Genomic DNA, 27,008 nt, shown 5'->3' on the forward strand with positions numbered 1-27,008 from the left:
GTTTTTTTTTTCCTACCGAAGCTAAACTAGCTGATCAGTCATAAAAGAATTCAGCAGGAGGTAGAATCTCAAAAGAGCGTTGTAAGATATTTTTTGCTCTAAACATTTCTTTAAAATATAATACAGAACTCCAGAAACACGGCTAACCTCAGGCAAGATTTATTTCAGTTTATGAAGTGATGGGTTGCTGAAGAACTATTACAGGAATTCTTTGCTTCTGGCTAGCTCGAGGGATCGCACATATCCCATACATGCATGAGGTCTTAATGGCAGGAGTTCATGCTACTTGCCACAGCAACAGCAGTGAAGTGGAATGTGATCTACACAAGGCAAGTGTAGCCTCTGCCATTCATGTCATTCCAAAAGTCTTAGCTTATCACTCGGTATTAGTATCTTCTCTTTGGTGTAATATACCACAGGATGCCATGATATTTAAGAAGGCACTGCATAACATACAGAGTTCACACTTACATGTTTCTCATCTGCTTCTATCAGAGGTGGGTTCCTACCAGTTCGCACCTATTCGGTAGAACCGGTTCGTCAAATCTACCGAACCGGTTAGAAGAGGTTCCACCAGTGGACCCGGAAAGCAGGCCACACCTACAGAAGAGTTTCTAAAAATTTTTTGAAACCCACCACTGGTCCTTGGATATGATTATTCTATACTATCATGCTCATATTTATAAAACTCAGTGCCTCTGTGAAAGGTAAGGATGACTACTGCGTTTGTGGTGCAATCAGAACATTGCGTGTGTTGAAGTTGTTTTAACGCAAACCAAAGATGCCTTTTAAAAAACAAGTTTACATCATATTCTTACGCATGCCAGTCCTGGTAATTTAAGGTGGTTCTGACAAGTGTCATCGGCATCTTCATATCCGGTCACATGGGCGGCAAGCCACTCCCATCCGGTCACATGGGTGGCAAGCCACTCCCACAAAGGAGGCCACACCCACAGAGTAGGTTCGAACAGTTTTTGAAACCCACCACTGACTCCCACCCAGTCACATGGCCGGCAAGCCACTCCCACAAAGCAGGCCACACCTACAGAAGAGGTTCTAAAAAATTTTGAAACCCACCACTGGCTTCTATGTATACATGAGCATTCACCTACACATGAATGAAACAACATATAAATTGCATTTTATCTCCAAACCAAACGCAATACATTTCCCATTGAGCCAGTTCAAGGGGATGATTGATGAAAGGAATGAGACATATATCGTGTTTTGTCTTTCTTCAGACACCTTCCTCTTTCCCATTGCTTTTCTGATTTGTATTTTCCCAACCTCCACTTCTTTCAGATTAATTTTGCTGCTGTTCTCATCACTCAGCTGTTGGCATAATTATTTTCAGCTCACGCAGATGTAGTATTCCTGAAGTGCTCATGATTAGAAGATAAGAAACATTAAAAAAAACCAGTCTTCCTCCCTTTGCTATTGCCTCCTCTTTGATCTTTACAAATGCACAGGTCAGCGTGATACAAGAGGAGAGGGAACCTGTGATTTCCCCATAGTTTGACGACTTGCAACTCCTAGTATCTCCCAGCATTACCTGTGCTGGCTGAATCCTCTGAAATCGATAGTTGAGCAAGATCTGAAAATCCACAGGTTTCTCCTCTGCAAGTTGCTTCATTGTACTTAGGGGAGTTGATTGAGCTATTTATATCAGAATTCATTTTTTAAAAAATGTCTGGCATTCTTGCCCATGCTCCATTCTCAAACGAAAGAAAATAATCAGGTTTTTTCCCCAGAAACTTCACATGGTGGTTTGCTTACAACCGTTACACCAAAATGGTAGGAAATTACAGATAGTCCTTGATTTGAGGACCACAATGTAGCCAAAATTTATGTTGGTAAGAAAGACATTTTCAAGTAAGTTTTGCCCCATTTTCTTGCCACAGTTGTGAATCACTGTAGTTGTTAAGTTAGTAACATGGCTTTTAAATTGGTTCTGGCTTTCGCATTGACGGTACTTGTCAGAAGATCACAAAAGGTGATCACATGACCCTGGAAAACTGAAACAGTCATAAGTGTGAAAGATGGTCATAAGTCACTTTTTTCCAGTGATGTTGTAACTTTGAATGGTCACAAAATGAACTATTGTAAGTCCAGGACTACCGGTATACAAGCAAAATAAGATTATGCCTGTCCAGCTGTTCCTGCCTGCCATGGAAGAGAAAGGGGTAAGGAAAGAAGTCAACAAATTAGTTCATGGACCCTTGGCAACTTCGTTGATAATGAGAATAAACGCTAACATTCATTTGCGAATTCTTCAGGACAGAACACAGTGGTGGGTTTCAAAAATTGTTCGAACCTACTCTGTGGGTGTGGCCTCCTTTGTGGGAGTGGCTTGCCACCCATGTGACCGGATGGGAGTGGCTTGCACCCATGTGACCGGAAATGAAGATGCCAACGACACTTGTCAGAACCACCTTAAATTATCTCACACACAGCACTGGCATGCATAAGAATAGGATGTAAACTTGTTTTTTTTAAAGGCATCTTTGGTTTGTGTTAAAACAACTTCAACACACGCTATGTTCTGATTGCACCACAAACGCAGTAGTCATCCTTACCTTTCACAGAGGCACTGAGTTTTATAAATATGAGCATGATAATGTAGAATAATCATATCCAAGGACCAGTGGTGGGTTTCAAAAAATGTTGGAACCTCTTCTGTAGGTGTGGCCTGCTTTCCGGGTCCACTGGTGGAACCTCTTCTAACCGGTTCGGTAGATTTGACGAACCGGTTCTACCGAATAGGTGCGAACTGGTAGGAACCCACCTCTGACAGAACCAACATGATGAACTGATAGCTATGATGGCAATATGTGCTAGAAGTGTGATAGACAGATGAAATTGTTAATCAGTATTTTTGAATATATCTGTAGAAAAAAGCTTTGCGGGAGAAATGGCTCTGGGATGGATTAAGTACCCTTTCTCCAGAAGAACAGAAAGAAATGCAAAACCAACATCGGGAAGACCAACACCGAATTAAGAAACTGGAACAAAATATTCTCAGGTACAGCAAACATTTTCTTCCTTATTAATGTAGGAATATAAGCCCTTGGGATCGGAACAATGATTTTTCCCCTTAATTAGAGGATTAATATTTATGTATGAGGTCAGCTATTTAATAATAATACTGACTTTATAGTCAAGATATCTAACCTGAAACAGAGCAGAGTATAAAAAGTAATAAAGTTATTACGTTAGGCCCATGATGGTGAAGGTATGGCAAACGTGCCACAGGTGGCACTCGGAGCCCTCTCTGCGGGCACGCAAGCTGACGCACCAGCTCAGTTCCACTGTGCACGCATGCATGCCTCCCGCCGGCCAGATGGTTTTTGGGTCTCTGCCATGCTTGCGTGGGGAGAGAGGTGCATGCACAGGGGATGCATGTGGGGGGGTCACCCACATGGGGGTCACACATGCATTGCATTATGGGTGTGCGTGCATGCATGCATGCGCTTTTGGCATGCAGCGACAAAAAGGTTAGCCATCACTGCACTAGGCAATGCAGAAAGAAATAAAGAGTGAATGTTAAGCACTGGTCAATTATTGACAAAGTATTAAGACTTCAATCATTCCTATAATTTATTAGCTTCATCATTAATGGTTATGTGGTGTATATTGGTGACTCTTTGAGAGCTGTATGCAACAAAATTGCATTTTAATGTATGCTGATTAGGGTGCATTCAAAGTGACAATAAAGTTATTCCAAGTCTAATTTGATAGCTACCATTAAAAAAAAGAAATCGGATCGTAGCAAAACAGCAAAAAACTTTACAAAATTACACCTGCTATGACTAACTAAGGCCAGATCAAAATGAGCCCCCACGTAAAAATTACAAACCAATAGAAGATGTTGCCTAACTTCTACCTTGGTACTACTCAGTGGTGGGATTCAGCCAGTTCGCACCTATTCGGGGGAACTGGTTGGTAACTTTCTAAGTAGTTCAGAGAACCGATTGTTGGAAGAAATCTCCTTTTGTTTTTTTCCACTTTACAGGGCTAATCCTGTAAGGAAGGCGGGAAGGAAACATTCTGGTGTTGTTTCTAGCCTAATCTTTATTGACCTGCTTACAGAAACGGCCTCTCCGGTTAACCCTTATTACATTGTAACAGCTAAGGCGAAGCACCCATCGACCTGAGTGACCTTGAGTTGGCCACGCCCACCCAGTCACATGACCACCGAGCCCAACCTACCCAGATGGTCATTAGGGCAGAGAACCGGTTGTTAAATTATTTGAATCCCACCACTGGTACTACTACAGGTAGTCCTCGAGTTCTGACCACAGTGGAGCCCAAAATCTATGTTGCTAAGTGAAACATTTGTTAAGTGAGTTTGTCCCATTGTGTGATTTTTCTTGCCACCTTTGTTAAGTGGATCGCTGCAGTTTTTAAAATTAGTAACACCGTTGTTAAGTGAATCTGGTTTCCCCATTGACATGATCCTGGGATACTGCAACTGTCGTAAATGTGAATCAATTGCCAAGCATCCAAATGTAAATCACGGGACCATGGGGATGCTGCCACGGTCATAAGTGCGAAAAATGGTCATAAGTAACTTTTCCCAGTGCCGTTGTAACTTCAAACAGTCACTAAGTGAACTGTTATAAGTCGAAGACTACCTATATTGTAACGGCCAAATCTTTGTGCGACAAATATACCTTCAATCCTAGGTGATGGTAAACCATTTGATCTAATTTTACTAAAAGTGATCCAATATTTATTATAGCTAAAAGCCACATGGAATTAAAACTGGAGTCATGTTTCCATAACAAGCTCTCTATTGTCTTTTGAATAAAAAGAGCCTATAACCTTTGGTGTTTAGTGTAAAAGGAAGGAGATTTATAATCCCTTTGAAGAAAAAATTGTTCACTGTCAAACCAACAGGGGAAGTTCTCTTAATCATGTAATTCTAAAGCAGGGGAAACTCTCATTCAAAAGTTCAAGAACTAACCTGCTTCTACTTTTTAAAACGTATTATTTGGAGCCATATTTTACTGCAAGACAGCCAGTCTTGAGTTTTAGAGGGGATTTTCAGTCTTGAGGGTAATAGTATTTGAAAGCACTTAAGACATTTAAGGAACCTGCAGGAATTTTTCCTGGAGATCAGTTTTAGCTTTAAGAGCTGCCTTGATTTAAATTGAAATTGGAATTGCCTAATATTAAAAAACCTGAATTATAGCTGGAAGAAACTTCCTACCATCAAGGTAGAAAAGGCAAAGCATAAGTTCAGCTTTCTGGAGTGCAAAGCTATGGTGGCAAAACCTAACCATGACTGTTAGGAAAGTATTCCCAATAATAATAAAATTTCTAATCTGTTCTGCTGGCTAGAATAGATATCCCATCTATAAACAGTTTTTCCCCTCCCAAGCCAGGATCTTGAATTTTCCTTATTTTATTTTATTTTTTTCCTTTCAGAAGTCAGAAAATGTATCCAAAAAGCTCGTCAGCCCTAATCTAGTTTGTGGTAATAGCACTTTATCTCTGTTTAACAACAACACAATTTTTTCCAATACCCAAATTTCATGAGCCCTCTTCTGCTTGGAATAAAAAGTCTTTTATTTTAAATTATACTTCTTATACTCTACAGCACAGGCCAATCTGGGTTACGCTAATGGAATAATTTCAAACAGATCTTGGATATCCCAGATAGTCTGTTTCCTGCTTTAAGTTCTGGCTAAAGCCTTTATCTTCTATATATAAAAATGGCTGTGTGTGTGTGTGTTTGTTTGTGTGTGTGTGTGTGTGTGTGTGTGTTCCAGCATAACTCTGGAACACCTTGAGCAATTTCAACCAAACTTGGTACACAGATTACTCTCTGGAAACAAATACTGTGGGGGTAAGACACCCCTAATACCCTCAGGATGTGTGTTCTGATGCAGCCTGTTGTGCCTTTAAATGGCTTCTACTGTACTGCTGTGAAATAGCTTCTACTGTACAGCGCAATGGAGTTGCCATGGTAACGGCTTCAAAGTACTCCACAAGGGGGCTGTTAGATATCAGTTCTAACTAACAGAGGGGCTCCCTCTGGTAAGGAAGAAAATCCAACATTGGAAATTTTGTTTGGTCCGGACATTTCCCTCCTATAAATAAATACCCTGGCAATCAGTGGTGGGTTCTGTGTGGTACAGCCCAGTACGGGCGTACTAGTGGTAGCTTGGAGCAGTGGCCACCGTACCAGAACGGTGGGCTGTTTGGTCCACCCACCTGCCCATGTTTCTTACCGCTTTTTGAGGCAAATGGGCCAATTGCGCACGATAGTGTACGGCGCTTGCGCGATCTCCACCGAACAGCTGAGTGTTGCTGGCCAGTGGCATGCACATGCGTGCGCAGTGCACATGCCCGCCGAGGATGCCCGACCCCATCGCAGTGTACCAGTTGCGATGGGATCCAGAACCCACTACTGCTGGCAACGCCGTGTTATCGGCTAGTAATGATATAAAAATGATGTATTCTTCTCTCCTTTTCCCAGGCTAATGGGTAGAAAACAGCTCCAGGAAGACCCATTGTTCTTAGGGAACTGATAGCTATATGTTAGATTAACACAAGAGCCTATTGCCCTTCTTAGGTTTTGGATTACAATTCTTATGGTGCATTTCTATGCGCCATTTGGAAACTTTGGTTTGCTCACCTCTGATATTTAGCCCATGTTTCCTTTTCGTTTGATACTGACCTTTTACATGCAAATCTATTCCAAACTATTATCTCTTCTGGGATAATTTTGTTTTGGTGCATATTTAAAATATGCCTTTTCTTGGAATAGATATTAGAATAGAGATTGGAATAGAGATAGATTCTCAGCAAAATGTCACCAGGATTAAATCAGAAAGGTTGCCTGCCATGCACTTCACTCCTAGGTACAGTATATATCATCACAAAGCAAATGAGATGCTTGGCTTGAGAATAGAGGAAAAGACATGCCACATGTTTCAGCATTGATTTTACTGGGTTCCGTGCTCTGTGAGAACACTTTAAATAAGATAATACCAACTAATTCTAATTCTGGTAGAACATGTCACCAACGTGAATCACTTTTACACTGACACTCTCCATCCAATAATCCATTTTCAGATAAACGTTGACAGCTGAAAACGTGTTCAGGCACATGTCAAATAAAAGCAATCCAGTTCCAAGAGAACAAGCCTCAATGGTGCAAAAGAAATGTGTATTTTTTGGTCAGGTTTTTCTACACTGCTAGCATGCTAAAAGGAGACTGTCCGGAATATAAAATGGGAAATATTTCTTTCCATCACCTTGGTCCGTTTCAGAAAAATTCCTTGGTAATTCAGATCCTTAGAAGGTAATAACGGGACATGGGCTGAGATTTTGTTTAGCAGGCATCTGCATTTTTCAGCTCACATTTTGGGATCCCAGCCCTAATGTAGGCTCCTTCCACACATCTTTTTTGTTTTTACTAATTTTTAAAAATTTAAAACATGTATATAGCTCCCCATCTTTCAATCATTGTCTGGGTGGCTTCCAATCAAAAATTTAACAAATACATAAAACTATTTTAAAAATGGTAAAATGCAACCAGTTTAAACTTAGAAAATTAAAACAAGAAAAACCTGGGGCAGATCCATGTTAACATGCCATCATCTAATCCTCCCCCAATGCTTGGGAGGGGGGGCAGGAGGGCAGGTCCTTAGAGCCTTATCCAAAGCTAAAAGGGTGGAGGCCTAATGAACTTCAGGGGGTAGAGTGTCCATAGGGCAGGGGCTTCACAGAAAAGGCATGCTCCTAGCTTCCATTATATAACAATATTTGGGAGAAGGGATCAGGAGTGTGAGGAATTCAAACTTCATCCTCCTGGTACAACTTTGTGTTTGTGTGTGTGTGTGTGTGTGTTTGAGAGAGGGGGAGGGGGGAGAGAGGGAGGAAGGAGGGGAAGGGAGAAGAAAAAGAAAGAAGGAAACTTATTTAGCAAAGGAGAAAAACAAATGCTGTCGCTTTAAATCGGAACTGAGCATGCCTGGCTGTGGAATTCTGGGAGTTGAAGTCCACAAGTCTAAAAATATTGCTGCCTCACCAGCCATAAACCTCACTGCACGTCACTGGTTCCCACCCTATCTGATCTATGGGACAACTTAGATGTCCTTCAAGAAAAGTGATTCAGCAAATAGCCTGGCCCTACTTTAAAGGGTTAGACCAACACCTTGAATTGCACCCATAAAGAAACTGAGTCTGTGCAACTTGAGCAACAGAAATGTTGCACAGGCAAATCTAGGGGATCCCATTACTGTGCGCAGTGCTGCCAAGGTGGCGCAGTGGTTAAATGCAGCACTGCAGCACTGCAGGCTACTGCTAGATCAGCAGGTCAGCGGTTCAAATCTCACCGGCTCAGGGTTGACTCAGCCTTCCATCCTTCCGAGGTGGGTAAAATGAGGACCCAGATTGTTGGGGGCAATATGCTGACTCTCTGTAAACCGCTTAGAGAGGCCTGAAGGCCTATGAAGCGGTATATAAGTCTACTGCTATTGCTATTGCTATTGTCTGGATCACTTGAAGTTTCTGGGTGCTCTTCCAGGGCAGCCCCATGTAGAGTGTATTGCAGTAATCTACCACCTTTGTCTTCTGAGTTGCCAGCGGTATTTTTCACCACACCCTGGAGTTCTCATTATTGCCCTCGTCTTCTGCCCTTCGCTTAAGCCTGTATTACTTTACCCTGTGACTAAAATAATATTTTAAAAAGCTAACAGGTGCCCTGCCCTCTTCTTAGCTCTTGTGTTGACTTTATCCATGTTGATGGGAGGGAGGGGGTGGAAGTGCTGTAGAGAAGGGCAAAGCTAACCCAGTCCTCTCTGGGGCTTCTGCAAAGCTGCTGCTTTTATTGCAAGGAGACCTCAGCACGTCTCCGCCCGCCTTTGCTTCAGAAGGTGAGGAGAATCCCAGCTGCCAAGAGTCCCTGAAAGTGGGAAGCCGCCTATGTTGCAGTTAATGAGGGAACACAAAGCAGAATCACATTCTCCGTGTTTCCTTTGGGCCAGCGAGGCTGAACCAATCTTGTTTAGATGATTCTGCATGCAGCAATAACAGCAACAAAAGAAGCATCACTGGGGTCATAGCTATAAACAAAGCAGGGTTTTTCTGCCACAGCTGATCTCCCTATGGAACGAGTGCTGGATTTGGGCAATCCAACTAATAAGAGTTTCATCTGTTCCCCCAACTTTTTGTCGGTGAGAAATCACTGTCAAAATTTTCTACCATTTGGGGATATGAAAATTGTACTGTTAAAAAATGAAGATCGCCTGTCAACCTTTCTCCTCAGTCAAAGGAAAAAAAAATCTGTTTTTTGATCAAGTATATGACATGGCCTAGGCTATTTTACTTCTTCCCAAATCCATTGTGGTCTTCAGCTCCCCTAGAAATACAGATAATCCTCAACTTACATCAGTTCATTTAGTGATTATTTGAAGTTACAACAGTAACTGTTGTAATAGTGACTTATGAATATTTTTCACACTTATGGCCATATTATACACGGAAGCCGACAATGAATTATCTTGGGGCAATCCTAATTCTGGAACAGACTTTTTCAAACTGGTATCCTCTATCTGAGCTGGGAGTGCAGTTCCCTCAGTTTCCAAACCTTCAAATTCTAGGAGTTGAACTCCTAGAATTGAGAAAAATGATTCTCTGTCATGTACTCATTACTGTTAATCTGTGGTCTATTCAATATCACATCTCTGCAGGCTTGAGCAAGAAATTGAGGATCTCGAGAAAGAAGAATTGAAAATCTCGGTAAAAGAAAAAGCCATTTTGAAGAAGCTTAAATCTGTTGAAAGGACCACAGAAGATATTATAAAGGTCAGCATCTAATTTTAAAATCCTGTTGCCGCTGATACAGTCAACTGATCTGTCAGAAATAACAAATGGACCTTAAGGTAGGCATGGGGATGAAAGCAAGGAAATATTCAAGGCTGCAATCTGATGCACAATACTAGAAATTAATAATACCAAAAAACTTAGAAAAGTGAAACGCCAGGATCAGATACTGTACACAAAGTAAAGGTCAGAATCAATCCAGTTTTATTATTACCAAGCCTGAATTTTTAGCACTGCCAAATTTGTTCCACATATATAACTGCTGCAAGGACAGAGAAAATTTTCTTCTCCAAAATTATGGCTCCCACTCAGGGGTGGTATTCAATTTGTCAATTTGTCAATTTTAATAGATTTGTATGCCGCCCAATCCTGAAAGACTCCGGGCGGCTTACATAAAAGCAGTTTAAAAATATTTAAAAAGATTAAAACACAAGACAGAACGACTTAAAAACAAAAACACAACATGCACTCAGTTTTTAATGGGGCTGAAGTTCAGTCAAGATCAACAGCCCCAGTTCCGGCCTGCCGGAACAGCCAGGTCTTAACAGACTTACGGAAGGCCAGAAGAGTGGGGAGGGTCCGGATCTCAGGGGGTAGATCGTTCCAAAGGGCCGGGGCAGCAACAGAGAAGGCTCTCCCCTGAGGAGCTGCCAGACAGCACTGCATAGCCGACGGTACCCGGAGGAGGCACGCCCTGTGCGATCTTATTGGGCGCTGGGAGGTATGTTGCAGGAGGCGGTCACAGAGATATCCAGGTCCTAGGCCATGTAGGGCTTTAAAGGTAATAACCAGCACCTTGAAGCATGTCCGGAGACCGATAGGAAGCCAGTGCAGCTCACGGAGGATAGGTGTAACATGGGTGTACCTAGGTACACCCAGTATCGCTCGCGCAGCTGCATTCTGGACCAATTGTAGTCTCCGAACACTCTTCAGGGGCAGCCCCACTTACCTTCCCTACTGGTTCACACATATGATTGTCCACGTCCACGCATGCACTTTGGCTCAAAAAGTGCCTAAAAGGGATGCCATAGAGCCGGGGCAGGTGGGCAGGACTAGCCATGATTTCCGCTACCGATTCGAGTGAACCAGTCCGAACTGGTAGAATACCACCTCTGGTCCTGCTCATTTTTCAGCCTTCTTCCCCTTCCTCAGTTTGTGTCAAAGCATGACCCTTGGATGCCAAAATATTGCTCCCTGTTTTATAGAAATTAATTTTCAATTCCAATTACTTTTAAAGCTATCTTATGCACATTTACTGAAATATGTGCCATGGGATATATTCCTGAGTCACCACGTGGAATTGGTTATATCGGCTAACTAACCTAAAAGAAAGTAATAATCAATTGTATTGTAATTCTTTAAATGATGGGAAACATCACAGAATTCTTTGTTACTTTTTTTTTTTTTAGTCTGTGAAAGTGGAAAGAGTAGAGACTACAGAAGGTACGTTTCTTTTAAGTACAATTTTTCAAATTATTTTATGCAAAAGCAGAAGTGATCTATGTAGAGCCGAGGTGGCGCAGTGGTTAGGGTGCAGTACTGCAGGCCACTTCAGCTGACTGTGATCTGCAGTTCAGCGGTTCAAATCTCACCGGTCGACTCAGCCTTCCATCCTTCCGAGGTGGGTGAAATGAGGACCCAGACTGTGGGGGCAAGTTGCTGATTCAATTTGCTAAGAAATTTGTAAACCGCTTAGAGAGGGCTGAAAGCCCTATGAAGCGGTATATAAGTCTAATAAATAAATAAATAAATAAATAAATGTATTAATTAGCAATCCCTTTTTATAGAGCCAGCTGACTATATATATGCCAACATACCAGACCTTCCGAAACCTTTCAAACCTTCTGCACTTAAAAAGACAGGCCATCTACAAACCGATGATGAAGAAGAAAATCGAAAAGGTACAGATTAATAGTCGGATCCAAGGGAAAATCGTATGTATGGTCTTACATTTTGAAAACAACCTCAGTGTCATAAAAATAGCAGATATGGTTGTTGCTGGTTGTTATTTCATAAGTCCATAAGAAATTGCATCGGACTAGCATTTTATAACTCGGTGTCCTCTAGATGCGTTCCCTTCCATGTAATCACATTAACAGAAATTATGACTTGGGAGAGCTTGAATTTCCACATGTGGATTCTGCTTCACTGTGAAACATTTCCCAAAAATGTACTTAATGTTGGAGATCTGAGGTTTATTCTTAGCTCACGTATGATGAAGCTGGCGGTAGCAGCCTAAGCAAAAGAAAAGGGATGAAACTTAAGACATTTTGCATCAATTTGTCTCCTCTTCACCACAAAGGGCTTTCATGAAAAACATTAAGTTATGAAATTATCTTTAATTTCTTGTGAGTGAAGTGGGGAAGGGGATTTTTGTTGCTTTTGTGGAACAGATCAGGCCAAAGCAGATGTTCTCATCTTGGTTTTTACTTTTCACACTGGAAGAAGTTATAATGATTGCAGGCTGTTTTCCAACCACTTCTGGGGATTGATAATATCTGAGTGTGACTCTTTAGTCCTCTATTATCTGCATTTGTTTTTGCCCAGTCTGGGTATCTTCCAGATATGTTGGATCACAACTTCCAGAAGACCAAACAGCATGGATTAAAATTCTGAGAGTTGCAATCCAGCACATCTGCAAAAGACATTCACTTGAGAAAATCAGGAATACACCAGCTAGTGATAGTGTAAGGCAAAGTATTGCTCAAAGTTCTAATTTATTAAGAGAGCCATGTTGGCACATCTGGGAAAACCCAAATCTGAAAGCTTCCCGGTTTTCCCCACCTAGTTGAAAGTTCAAGATCTTGCCCCCACACCCACAAGTCCATCACATGGTCCAATCTCCCACTGCCATGCTGGCAGTTCCACCCCTCCAGTTCTGATCAGGTGCAGAGGTGCAGAAACAACGGATGACCTTGGCTTTCTAGAAAGAATGTTGTTATGGCTACATAGTATGTAACTCCTTACAATCCCCCCTCCCATTTTCCCACAATAGAAAATGCATAGTAGAATAATAGAAAGTGTGGCAGGCCAAAGATCCTAAAGAAAAGATGGCTGCAGGCCTGACAGTTGCAGAAGCTTCAGATTGAATCCAAGCTTTAGCTGGAGATGGGCCACCGAATTATTGTTTCTTGCAACAAAAAAAAGTTTTCTATTTCCTGGCAATTAAATGGATCACAAATTGTGGATAAACAGATTTACTATTAATTTTTTGGGATGTTAACTTGCATAGATTTCTTTGCAAAGCTGGCATTTTCATTGCAATTGCTTCCAAACTCACCCAACCCCCCCATCCCCCCATCATTTTAAATTTGATCATCAGTAACACAAAACCACAACGGAAAGGTGAGAACTACAACTTCTCTGGAGAGGTGACAAACGCAAATAAGTCATGTATGTCATGTCATTATTGGCAACAAGATATGCCATTGGTCATTTGTGAAATTGCACTATTTGCATGTTTACATTATAATACGGTGTCATCATGGCTTCTACCAGATGCCTATATGTATAAGCTCCGTTTTATTGCAATAAAATTCAGCCTATACGAAGTCATACTGTATCATACAGAGATTTCTGCAGTGCAGCCAAAGCCATCCGCCCCACCTTATTCTAATCTTTACTGGATGGTGGCCAGGTAAGAACAGCAGGGCAATTATAGAAAATATACTTTAAAAATAAGGAGGAAATTATATTTACTTCCTCAATGTCCTCTTAGTTGAAATCAAATTTTGAATTAAAGCTAAATCAGACTTAAATAAAGAGTTGTGTGACATAAACTGGAAGAAGCAGGTAGATTGGTTAGAAGTGCTCAATCTTTCCCTAGTGTTGACTCCTCTCCGCAATTTTTGTCCCAATCTACTGTTATTTTCTTCTTGCTTCCTATATGGAGAAAAAGAATTGTAAGTAAAAAGCTAACTGGGGTAGGGAAATTCCCCATGCACAAGGCTTGAAATTATTCAGCCTACTTGCTGGCACACAGGTCTACTGCTATCTCATAGATTTTTATTATAGATTTTTAAGTTGTTTATTTGCAATACAATATGCACCTGGAGGAGGAGCAGTGGGGGAACACAGTTGGCAACAGAGCTTTCCCAGAGAGAGGTCGGGATCAAGGCACTGTGCAATCCTGAGCTGGAGAGGGAATGGGGAAGATGTTCAGTGTAGCCACAGCCTAGAATCTCTCAGAGTATGTCTATACCTTTTATTTAGAAAGTTATAACTTTAGTTTGGCAAGATTGTGTCCATTAGGTCTAAGCAAATAGAGGATTAAAGTGGATTGGATTTCACTGTGTTGTCTCTTAGACCTGACAACATCATTAGCTAATAACCTTTTAAAAGGTTGCTTGCTTCTTTCCCTGCAGCATTGTTTGCTATGGAAATTAAAGTGAAAAAAGACATGAAGACTGGGGAGAGCACAGTTTTGTCAACAATACCCCTCCCTTCAGAAGAATTTAAAGGAGCAGGAGTCAAAGTGTATGACGATGGCAGAAAGTCTGTCTATGCAGTGTGTGCCAATGGGAGCGTCAAGAATGATGATGTGGATGATCTTGCTCCAGTTGAAGTGGAGGATATGTTACGACAAGCCACTGAGAAACAATCCAAGTCTCCCACTGAATATCATGAGCCAGTATATGCCAACCAGTTTTGCAGACCCAGAACTCCTCAAAAGAATAAATTCATCCAAGAAGCGAATGAAGGAAAAGATAACATCCAGAATAAGATCAGCCACCTTGACCATTTTTCTAATGAACTGGTTGAGAAGGATAAATGGCATGATATTAAAAAAGACGCTCTAGATACTTCAAAGAGCTGCCAGCAGAACTCTCATTGTCCAGTTAGTCAACAATTAGGAAGGCCCTTACAGGCTAATCCTCAGAATAAGCTAGGGTCTTCTGCCCAAAGAGAAGCTACTCAAGAAACTGCTCAGCCATATCAAAAGATGAAGGAATACCAAGATAAGAAGATCAGAAACTCTTCTCCGGCAGCACTAGAGAGTGAGGATAATTATAGCGTGGTCCAAGCTACCCCATGTTACGCCGTGGATGATACAGAAGAACCGGTTACAATGATTTTCATGGGATACCAGCATGTGGACGATGAAGAACTAAATAAAAAAATCTGTGGGTATGATGGGATTATCCATGCGGAACTTGTTGTCATCAGCGATGACAGTGAAGAAGAAGGAAAAAAAAATGAGACACCTCTTTATCATCCAGTGGGTCCTTATAGTCAGGTCTATCAGCCATCCAATCAGACATGTGCAGCTTCACAGACTAAAACTTCCGGAGACAACATAAACAAGCCACTTTACAAAAATTCCATGTCACTGAAAGAACAAGAAGAAAGTTTGAGCTCTTCTACCTTTAATGGTCAACTTGATGGCCACTTAGCAAGTGATGGAACAGAGGAACCTTCCTTAACAGGTAAAAAAAAGGGCAAGTCACAGCATTGTTGTGCTCTCATGTAGCAGATTCATTACTCACATTACTCTCTTCCCCTTCTTCTTGTTTTTCATTTTAATTCTAATTCATCTGCAACCTGTAACCAATTTCCTCCTGCTTTTCTAAATTCTAATACACCCTTCCTCACATCCTTCTGATGTATTGAATTCCCAGTTTCCACAATCCCTTGCTGACATTTTCAATGGTTGAGTTGAGCATACTATGTTGATTATACATAATAGAAAATGAAGTCCAATGCATCTGGAGGGCTGCAGATTGAGGAAGCTTGTTTGAGCGTTTCATTTAGCTTTTAATAATGTGCAATCATAGCACTTTGAAGGATCTAAGTGGTCAGAACCAAAGCTTGTTTAATATTACCAAAATCAGATCAGAATAATAATGCAAATCAGATATTTAACTTTCTAATTTAAGCATGTTTTGAAAATAATATTAAGAATTCTCATTGCACCTATGCAATATATGGCAAATCAAATCAAATTCCATTTTGGTGATTAAACCATAACCATTCTTTCCATTTTTGGAATTTAGTCATATGTCTTGCCTTAATCATTATTGGATAGTGCCCATTTCACTTGATAAGACTTAATGCAACTTTTAATATAGACTTTACCCTGTTTTAACAGAGAATGCCTGTTTTAATAGTCAAAAATAACAGAAATCCACTTCTATCTGTAAATTAATCTCAGACTGTGTATCTACCTTTAATAAAAGCTGTTACATTTTCTAATCTTTTGCATGAAATCAACTCACTATTAATCTTTTGCAATCAAAATGTTTTACAGATCTCAATAGCCTTAACATCAAGTGGCTTCAGAGTTCATAGTTTTATTCTGTGTCCATGCAAACACAACTAATAGTAGCTTTCTTCGACAAGCACGAAATAGCACCATATACATACAATCAAGCTTGTTGTTAATGCAAGCTATATTTGGTCTAAGATGAAATGTTTGCTTTTCATCTAAGTGGGTCTTAATTGTTTTTTTTTTATTTATTCTATTTAGTGGACAAAGGAAAGAAATGATGCTGTATCTCCCTTTATTCATTATTGCTTAAGTACTGAACGGGAAGTTATGTTGAGAAATAACAGCATTGCTAGAATGTCTAGGGGACAATGTTTTGCTTGGCAGATGTCTAGAGATAGAACAAAATAGAACAGAACAGAACAGTATTATTTATTGGCCAAGTGTGATTGGACACTCAAGGAATTTGTCTTTGGTACATAAGCTCTCAGTGTACGTAAAAAGAAAAGATATATTCGTCACGAATAATAAGGTACAACACTTAATGATAGTCATAAGGTACAAATAAGCAATCAAATCATACTGGGAAACAATATAAATCGTAAGGATACAAACAACAAACAACAAAGTTACAGCTATACAGCAGGGGTGGGTTTCTCGCCCCGTTCCAACCGGTTCGGTTGGAACGGGGCTGGCGGCGACCTCATGCACGCGCGCGGCGCACGCATGCATACTAGCGTCTGTGCAATGCTCCAGCTGCTCCTGGAGGATCGCGCAGGCGCTGTATGCGTCCTGCGCATGCGTGGAAGCGCAGAACTCGTCAAAACTGGGTAAGGAGTGCGGGCGGGCGGGTGGGCCAGTCGCCGTTCCCGGAAGTTACTTACTTCCGGGTTCGCCGACCAACCGGTTCGCAGGGACCGCCACGAACCGGTTGAAACCCACCCCTGCTATACAGTCATAAGTGGGAGGAGATGGGTGATAGGAACGATGAGAAGATTAATAGTAATAGTAATGCAGACTTAGTAAATAGTTTGACAGTGTTGAGGGAATTATTTGCTTAGCAGAGTGATGGTGTTTAGGAAAAAAAATGTTCTTGTGTCTAGTTGTTCTGGTGTGCAGTGCTCTATCAAATCCCAACTGCTGATACAGATCTGAGATGTATAATGTGGTTGGAATAGAAAGAGAAATGCAAGTGAAAGCAACAGTTGAAGTTTCTTTCATCAGGCAGCAAAAAAAAAAAAACATTTGCTAGCAAGGAACCACACATGCCTTATTTTACTCTTGAACTTTCGAGAAGAATTTTACAGAAGAAAAAGTTACGTTGAAGAACTAGTACAAGTTCTCACCTCATTCAGTGCTTGGAGGTTGCATGCATCTCTTTGCAGACAAGATTCATACGTGCAAACACACTCACTTTGCAAAAACATATTGAGAAATGACGGCCAAATCTTTCCTGTTTTATAACAATCATATCCTGATTAGTGTGTCCTGGGGGGTTAGAATAGATATGAAGAATATAAAGCTTTCCAGAAATCCAACTGATTTTTTGTTTCTACTTTAAAAGTCTTTCAAATATTAATATTAATCTTAAAAGCCTCTTTACACAGACACTCACTCTCACTCTCTCTCTCTCTCTCTCTCTATCTCTCTGTCTCCCTCTCCCTCTCTCTCTCCCCCCCTCTATCTCTCTGTCTCCATCTCTGTCTCTCTCTCTCCCTCCCTCTCTCTCTCTCTCTCTGTGTCTCTCCGTCTCTGTCTCTGTGTGTGTGTGTGTCTCCCTCTGTCTCTCTCTGTCTCTCCCTCTCTGTCTCTCTCCCTCTCTCTGTGTGTCTCTCTCTGTCTCTCCCTCTCTGTCTCTCTCTCTCTGTCTCTCTCTGTCTCTCCCTCTCTGTCTCTCTCTCTGTCTCTCCCTCTCTGTCTCTCTCTCTCTGTCTCTCTCTGTCTCTCCCTCTCTGTCTTTCTCCCTCTCTGTCTCTCTCTCTCCGTCTCTCTCTCTCCCTCCCTCTCTCTGTCTCTCTCTCCCTCTCTGTCTCTCCCTCTCTCTCTGTCTCTGTCTGTATCTCTCTCTCTGTCTCTCACTCTCCCTCCCTCTCCCTGTGTCTCTCTCTCCCTCTCTGTCTCTCCCTCTCTGTCTCTCCCTCTCTCTGTCTCTGTCTCTGTCTGTCTGTATCTCTCTGTCTCTCTCTCTCCCTCCCTCTCTCTGTCTCTCTCTCCCTCTCTGTCTCTCTCTGTCTCTCTCTCCCTCTTTGTCTCTCCCTCTCTGTCTCTCCCTCTCTCTCTGTCTCTGTCTGTATCTCTCTCTCTGTCTCTCACTCTCCCTCCCTCTCCCTGTGTCTCTCTCTCCCTCTCTGTCTCTCCCTCTCTGTCTCTCCCTCTCTCTCTCTGTCTCTGTCTCTGTCTGTCTGTATCTCTCTGTCTCTCTCTCTCCCTCCCTCTCTCTGTCTCCCTCTCTGTCTCTCCCTCTCTGTCTCTCCCTCTCTGTCTCTCCCTCTCTCTCTGTCTGTCTATCTCTCTCTCTCCCTCCCTCTCTCTCTGTCTCTCCCTATCTGTCTCTCTCTCTCTCTCTCCCTCTAGTTCTCCCTTTCTCTCTCTCTCTCCCTCTCTCTCTCTCTCTCCCCACCCCCTCTGTAGAAGCACTGAATCCTGCCTTGTGGACTTAGGCCAATGGCTATAGAACCCTTAAGGCACTCTGCCTCCTGCAGAACAAGTTGTAGAAATATTGTTGCAACATAGGCAGCAGGTAGAGCATAAGCTTTTACAATAATGTACTATGATCCAGTTAGCACAGCATTTGGCCCAAGGTATACCTCAACCTGGACTGGCCCTGAAGGCTCTGCACTGTTTATTATAATTCTTTTACCTGGAAGCTGTCCGAGAGATTTGGAAGCGGCTATTCAGGACCAATTCCTAACTCTCATTATCTCAGCGTGAGTTATTTATGATCGGCAGACTGGCAGAGTTCCCTACACATTGGTCCAATGTGGCATTGCTTCTCAGTTTGCCTGACTCACAGAGCTTGACAGTAGCCTGCAATTTATAGCTTGATGTCACATGTTAAAATACCAGTTCAATAGTAGCAGATTGATACTGTACAGGAGAGAGAACAATGTCCACTTATTAAAGGAACAGCTAGTATATTCTTATACATGCCTCACATTCTTGAGTGATGAAAGATTGCAACGTTGGTGGCTGTCCAAGTTTGGTTTCCTTTGGGTAGGGAAGAAATATTGGAGATTTAAACATTTGAGATGAACATAATGGAGCCCGAGAGCCAGTGGTGGGTTTCAAAAATTTTTAGAATCTATTCTGTAGGTGTGGCCTGTTTTGTGGGAGTGGCTCAGCGGTCATGTGACCGGGCGGGCATGACTTGGTGGGCATGTGACCAGGTGGGTGTAGCCAACTTGGAAAATATGGTGAGACCCACTTAACAACGCTCTTGCTTAGCAACCAAAATTTTGAGCTCAATTATCATAAATTCTCTTTCTTTTTCTTTCTTTCCTTCCTTCCTTCCTTTTGTCTCTCTCCCCCTTTCTTTCGTCTCTCTCTCCCACTTTTTCTTTTTTCTTTTTTTCTTTCTTTTTCTATCTGTCTCTCTCTCTTTTCTCTCACTCTCCCTCCATTCCTTCCTTCCTTCCTTTCTTGTGTGTATCTCTCCCCATTCCTTCCTTCCTTCCTTCCTTCCTCCTTTCCAAAAGCGTTCCAAAAGTTACGCTAAATTTCACAAACAGGTTCTGGCGTACTGGTGCGAACTGGGAGAAACCCACCCTTGCCGAGAGCACATTTCTACAAGGAGCCAATGTGCTGCATGATATTTATCAATCAAATTTATACACCACTCACCTCACCTAAGTGATTCTGAGTGGTTTACAAAGAACGTTGTAAAATAATAAAGCATAGTTGAGGATGAAATTAAAAGTGAAGGTAAGATTTACAAGTTAAAAGTAAAAAAAAAAAAAGTTAAGCAATTGAAGCTAAAAGGGATATAGCTTCAATAGGGTTTTCCATAAGTAAAACCTGATTAAACCATCTTCATGATGGAGCAGAGGGGAAACTAGATTTATCCTCCTCAAAACCATTGAAGAAGATACTTTATTGTATTATTATCCTGAGTGTTCTTGGAATTTCCCTGCAGGGCAATCTAGCAGCAGATTTGGTGATTGCTGAGAGATTCAAGAGATTAAAAAAAAAGGAAATACCTCTTCACACAGTGTAAAATTTAACTGAAACTGAATTGTCATCCATTTGTCTTTAAAAGGAAGATTAGAAGTGACTCTCCTGAGCTTAGTTTCAAGTGATTTCACAGCTGGATTCAGAAGTTCTCCTGGCAATATTATGGGAATAATTTGACATTTTATTCTATTGGGGTATTTGATTTCCCTTTCTGAACTACAAGCCTGGAGATTCTTGGTAGTGGTCTGACTGTGCTTATCTTTTTTTGGAGAGGGAGGAGATCAGGCAGTGGGTGTTAGTCATGATTGCTATATAGTCCAGGATAAAATTCAGCATGCCTTGGGACACCAATTGTAGGAAATATCAGCCAAGCTGAGAAACAAACACTCTTGGGCAAACCTGTAGTGCAGACTCATCTTCAAGCAGATTCAAACCAAAATATATTTTGTGTGCAGACTTAGGTCAAACCTCTCTCAGTATTGCTTGTGCTGAATATTTCATCTTTCTGAGGTCTGTCTTCTATAAAACAAATTCAGGATTATTCCAGGGCTATTTGTATACATATTGTGTATATATTTTTCTACCACTCAAGCATCTTTTTTTCTCAGGTTTCTCTGTTTTTGTGCATACTTCTCTAATAATCTGGCCTGAACAGACGTTTTAATTCTGGGCAATTTCTGTAAACTACAGTGTGCATGCAAGAATATGAACGATACCTAGGGAATCTAGATTCTCTGTATGTTGTGGGAGCAATCTGAGCTTGGCTGTCTGTTTTGATGGGCCAAATTTCCCATCTGTTCCTAGGAAAAGGATTGGACAGGGATGGTGAAACTTTTTGACATGCGTGCCAAAAATTTGCAAGAATACTCGATTCTGCTAGTCTCTCTCCCTCTCTCTCCTCCCCCCTCTCTCACACAGAGACCTGAACAAAAGAGAAACCATTGTCATTGTTCTAGGCCACCCTGAACAGTGGCACTTGATGGCAAAGGCGAGGCTGGGCTTGAAGCAGAAGTCCGAGCCTTACTTCAGCCCAAGCACCACAACTGCCACTTGAATAGGCTCTCTTGCACCATTTCCCCAAGGCACACAAACCTTGGGGAATGGTGCAATGGCCCCTGTGGCTTAATGTTCCTGAGGATCTGCCATCTTATCTTCAGGTGATGTTATTTTTCTGTTAGGCCCCTGCGGCCTACCTGAAGCTGCTCCGGGTCACACAAGTCCTTTGTTCTGGAAGCAGAGAATGCTCTTCCCAGCCTCTGCATTTTCCAAAAGCTGCAAAATAGCAATAGCAATATTGCTAGCGGTATATAAGTCTATAGTTAGACTTATATACCGCTTCATAGGACTTTCAGCCCTCTCTAAGCGGTTTACAGAGTCAGCATACTGCCCCCAACAACAATCCGGGTCCTCATTTTACCCACCTCGGAAGGATGGAAGGCTGAGTCAACCCTGAGCCGGTGAGATTTGAACAGCCGAACTGCAGAACTGCAGTCAGCTGACGTAGCCTGCAGTGCTGCATTTAACCACTGCGCCACCTCTGCTCAAAAGCGTGTGCACACAGACACAGACACACACACACTCACACTTGATTCCCAGAGGCCGTATGAGAACACAGCCCATTCTCATTCAGCCTTCACGGCCTTTGAAAATCACCCGATAACAAGGCGTGCTTTCGAGAATAGTTGTCAAGTGTTGAATGCTGACATGTCACCCAAAATATTGTGTTGTGTTCCCCTTTAACACATAAGGTCATAGGCTGGTCATCACAGGTCTAGGACTTAAGTCTGTGAGAAATAGCATAAGAACCAATGAAAGAGTACTTGCTCTGGAATCTTTGGTTCCAAGGTTATGGACTTCCCAAGTATTGAAGGATACTAAAGTCTATAAAACATTTCTAAATTGCAATTGCAATTTTGTTTTTCCTCCTTAACATATGGAATGTTGTCATGCTGTTAAAACAACCCAGCCTACAATGACTATCCTAATTTTGTCCATAGGGAGTATACTTTGTATGCTTTGCTAATTGATTTAGTCAGTGCTTTCTCTTTATCCACAATTTCCCTAATGCTACAGAGGCATTGCCCTACCAGCCTGAGCTCCTAGTATGGAACTGAAATAAGCACATCAGCTGTAGACAGGCCCACACAGCATTTGCTATCTGCTATTGAAGCAATTCCATTGCCCTTGCCTTGGTCCCCTCCTCCATAGGTTTTCCCACACATTGTCCTTCTGCCATAACACATACTGAATAATCAGAGAATGCAGGGAAATGAGTAATTTTCCAAAACAATCTCATAATTATACTGCTTGTTCTCAAAGGAAAACAAAGCCAGGAAGAGTAAGGTAGCAATGCACAAAGGGTTGTTTGTGAAGTGAGTAACGTTCTTTTCTTGGAATATTTTCAGCAAAATTCCTTTGGTCTAAAACTGCTTGAAATCAATGGCAGTCTTTTTATTGGAAAAGATAAAATAGTTTACATTGTAGAAAGCCAAAGCCTAAAAGGCACTAAGGAATAAAATAAAATACAGAGAGCACTAAAACTGAATATATAAGAAAGGACCTGTAATTTTGGTGTAAGAACAAAAGGAAAGCAACTGTAGATTGGAAGAAAGCCTCTCCGCTTTATAATTATTTCATATCTTAATGAAGTAGAAATGATGGGCTTAAAATCCTCAGCATTCATGTTAAGAAAGTTGTCTTAAAAGTATAATTCAGATTCCAGAACAGGCATCCAGATGATACTTGTGAACCACTAAATGCTTAAGGTTAGCATTTTTCACACTTGGCAACTTTAAAATATGTGGACTTTACTCCCGGAATTTCTTAGCCAACATACAGGTGAAACTCGAAAAATTAGACTATCGTGCAAAAGTTCATTTATTTCAGTAATGCAACTTAAAAGGTGAAACTAATATATGAGATAAGACTCATTACATGCAAAGCTAGATGGTTCAAGCCGTGATTTGTCATAATTGTGATGATTTCACCTGTACACATAGAACTCAATTTATAACAATTTATAACAGTTCAGGTAGTGAGGTTACAATGGCATTGAAAAAAGTGATTTATGACCATTTTTCACCTTTAGACCATTGCAAGTATCCCCATGGTTACATGATCAAAATTCAGGTGCTTGGTAATTGACTTGTACTTATGACAGTTGCAGTGTTCCAAGGTCATATGAGCAGCTTTTGCAACCTTCTGACAAGCAAAGTCAATGGGGAAGCCAAATTCACTTAACAACTACGTTACTAACTTAACATCTGCAGTGATTCACTTAACTGTAACAAGAAAGGTTGAAAAATGGAGCAACATCCACTTAACAACTATCTTGCTTAGGAACTGAAATTTGGGGATCAATTGTAGTTGTAAGTCGAGAACGGTTCCACCACAAAACCGTGGTCGACTAAAGCGCGCTCGACGAAACCGCATACCTGACGTCATCAGAGCGCGATGAAAAAAGCACGCTGTGAGCGGTAAAGCTAAAATTAACGCATAAACCTAAACCTAACCCCCCCAAACCTAACCCTAAACCTAACCCTTAACCTAACCCTAAACCTAACCCTAAACCTAACCCTTATCCTAACGCTAAACCTAACGCTAACCCTTAACCTAACCCTAAACCTAACCCTAACGCTTAACCTAACCCTAACCCTAACCCTAACCCTTAACCTAACCCTAACCCTAACCCTAAAGCTAACCCTTACCTTAACGTGAATCGGCTTGCTTTAAAAGCGCTTTTTAAAGCGGCCTTTTTTCTCTGCGGTCGTTGTTGTCGCGCTGCTGATGACGTCAGCGACGCGCTTTAATCGGGCGCGCTTTAGTGGACCGCGGTTTTGTCGTGCCACGGTCGAGAACTACCTATATAGTGACATGCTTAAACCATGAAAAGTGGACCAATGTTTTAGAAAAGTAAATACCATAGGAAAACTTAATTCTATTTTAAATATTAGTGCAAATGAACAAACTAACCCTTACAGAGGTATTTTTCATTTATTACAGACAGAAATCTAGACTTGTAATGAAAAGCCAAATTATTTAGGTAAATAGTAGACCGGAATGCATATTCAGTTGTCACTATAATACAGTTTGAAAATTATTCTTTCTCATAATGGCTATGCTGTAACTTGATAGTATATTTATTAATTTCTGATCTTCTTTTACACTAACTTAACAGTACTTTCTGGGATTAATCCTGTGAGGTAAGTATGATACTCTCTAACTAATTAATAATTTTACAATATCATATCAATACAATAGCAGAGTTAGAAGGGACCATGGAGGTCTTCTAGTCCAACCCCCTGCCTAAGCAGGAAACCCTATACCGTTTCAGACAAATGGTTATCCAACATTTTCTTAAAGACTTCCAGTGTTGGGGCATCCACAGCTTCTGGAGGCAAGCTGTTCCACTGATGAATTGTTCTAACTGTCAGGAAATTTCTCCTCAATTCTAAGTTGCTTCTCTCCTTGATTAGTTTCCACCCATTGCTTCTTGTTCTACCCTCAGATGGCTTGGAGAATAGTTTGACTCCCTCTTCTTTGGGGCAACCCCTGAGATATTGGAATGCTGCTATCATGTCTCCCCTAGTCCTTCTTTTCATTAAACTAGACATACCCAGTTCCTGCAACCGTTCTTTATGTTTTAGTCTCCAGTCCCCTAATCATCTTTGTTGCTCTTCTCTGCATATCAATATATAATATTTTGCTTTTGCTTTTTTTTTACAGCTCTGAGAATGAGAATGGCAAAGCTGGGGAAAAAAGTGATTTAAACAGCTGCAGTGATATAATACTAAAATCCTGGCAGTTTAACAAAAGCGAAAGAAGAATTTTCTATGTTTTGGACCTGTGTAGCTTTTACTTATCATCAACTATACATCCATAATAATGGCACTTCACAGGAAAATGAATGTTTGCCAGTCCTAATATATGGATACTCTGATCCATAAATTGAATATTGTTAAAACAGTGTATTCCTCAAGGAATTATTAGTGGCATTTGTTAGGAATTTGTCAGCCTTATTATATTTTATAAGAGCTGAAGGATCAGTGTCATGAATACAATGCATCTAGAGTTTTGTTGGAGTCTTGCCCATCATCTTCTCCGACTATACCAAAACATGAATATAAGATATGAACTGATTTTCCAATTCCTACTGAACTCTATTCCATTTCAGCAGTGTTTTTCAAATTGGGCAAAAGCACTCCCCGTGTGTGTGTTTGATATTGGAAGCTGATGACTTTATTATGGCTGGTGGATAAAGCCATTAAAGTACCCCTAATATTATCAATAGTAATGCATCCTACAGAGGCAGCCGTATCTCATTTTCCTTTTGAACATTGGAAAATGCCCCATTGTTTGGGAAATGGGGGGGGGGCACTCTATCCTTCATGCCATTGCTTTCCATATTCCTATCTATGTTTATTGCCCATTTTTGGAATTTAGCCAGTAAGGATTCCTTGTCCCAACTGTTCTCCTTTTTGTTTCCTCTAAGCCGCCTGATAAAAAAGTTTGCTTTTGAGCTGGAATGTACATACCTCTCCCAGTTTTTGTACCAAATCTTGCATTTATCATCATAGTATCTCAATACTTAAAAGACACTCAGAAACTGGGTTATTAAAATATTGCTCTGGTCATTAGTAGCTACTTGCTTCTGATTGCGGCTTGGCCCAGAAATCAGAATGTTCTGTTATGATATATGCAAGGCTTTGTTTGGTTGAGTCTGTATGTTTGGAGAGAGTGTTTCATATTTGTGTTCCAAAAAAATATTCAGTGTATTCAGATGTTTTGTTAATGTTATGTATTTTTAAAACATATTTCTCTTGGAAAGATTAGACTACTACGGACAACTTCAACATAACTAGCTGTGGCTGTAAACCTAATCAATAGCACCACACAGTGTTTCAATTGTGGAAATGTTATTGCAGTGTATTGAAGAGTCCAATCTAAAAATACTTCAGAAGGCACTATGCATGTTCCCTAGAAATGACCAGAAGTGGCCAGTACAAAGGCCAAAATGGAATTAAAATGCATGTATCCTGTGGGAAATATATGAACAATACATTATATATGAGACGGCGAAGCAATCTTTTCCCCCAAAAGGAGACTTGGTCAAAGGCTATTTAAAATATACTGCTACAAATGATATTTTGAATATGTTGCTTATATATTTGTGATGAAAACTATAAGGAGGGGGAGGGGGAAATACTTTTCTTTTTCCAGAATCTATTTATTCTGACTGCTCAGTGGATTTTGTTTCAGATTGATCCTCTTCAGCTGACAGCTAGAGCCCTCTTTTTGGGGCTCTGAAGAGTAGGACAGCTGCAGTTTTTAAAAACTGACCACAAACTCTTCTTCCCACCTTTTAAAAATTGCTCAGAAAGACTAAAGACAGAAAAGTTACTGCTGCCAAAAGTGCTTGGGAATAACTTAGCCAGTTTCTACTTTTTTACTTTAAAAAAAAAACTTTTTGGGCAGCTTCTCAAAAATTCTAGTTGTGTACTTAGGAATACATTGCGAATCATTCACAAGACTGCTTGTAATTTTCTCATGGAAGCTAGTTTGCAAGTTTAATAATAACATTTATATGCCGCCGAATCCCGTAGGACTCCGGGCGGCTTACAGCACAGAATAAATCAAAAATAAAATACAGGGGGGAAAAAAGATAGATTTAAAAACAGCACACCATACACTCCGTTCTAAATGGGGCTGGACCGTATTTTGGGGTCAGCAGCCCCAGGCCTGCCGGAACAGCCAGGTTTTAGTGGCTTTCCGGAAGGCCGAGAGATGGGAAGGGTCC

At 41.0% G+C, this 27,008-nt stretch overlaps 1 protein-coding gene across 1 annotated transcript in view; it reads left to right on the forward strand.

Annotated features, from left to right (window-relative positions):
- PALMD (palmdelphin) overlaps positions 1-26,145 on the forward strand; it is a 103,868-nt gene extending 77,723 nt beyond the window's left edge. The window contains exons 4-9 of the mRNA XM_032217514.1: positions 2,892-3,022; positions 9,705-9,819; positions 11,247-11,280; positions 11,625-11,738; positions 14,202-15,263; positions 24,938-26,145. Coding sequence (XP_032073405.1) covers positions 2,892-3,022; positions 9,705-9,819; positions 11,247-11,280; positions 11,625-11,738; positions 14,202-15,263; positions 24,938-24,981 — 1,500 coding nt within the window. The 3' untranslated portion in view covers positions 24,982-26,145. The remainder of the gene's footprint in view (positions 1-2,891; positions 3,023-9,704; positions 9,820-11,246; positions 11,281-11,624; positions 11,739-14,201; positions 15,264-24,937) is intronic.
- The last annotated feature ends 863 nt before the right edge of the window (positions 26,146-27,008 follow it).

Source organism: Thamnophis elegans, chromosome 5 (assembly GCF_009769535.1).
Source record: "Thamnophis elegans isolate rThaEle1 chromosome 5, rThaEle1.pri, whole genome shotgun sequence".
Lineage (NCBI taxonomy): Eukaryota > Metazoa > Chordata > Lepidosauria > Squamata > Colubridae > Thamnophis > Thamnophis elegans.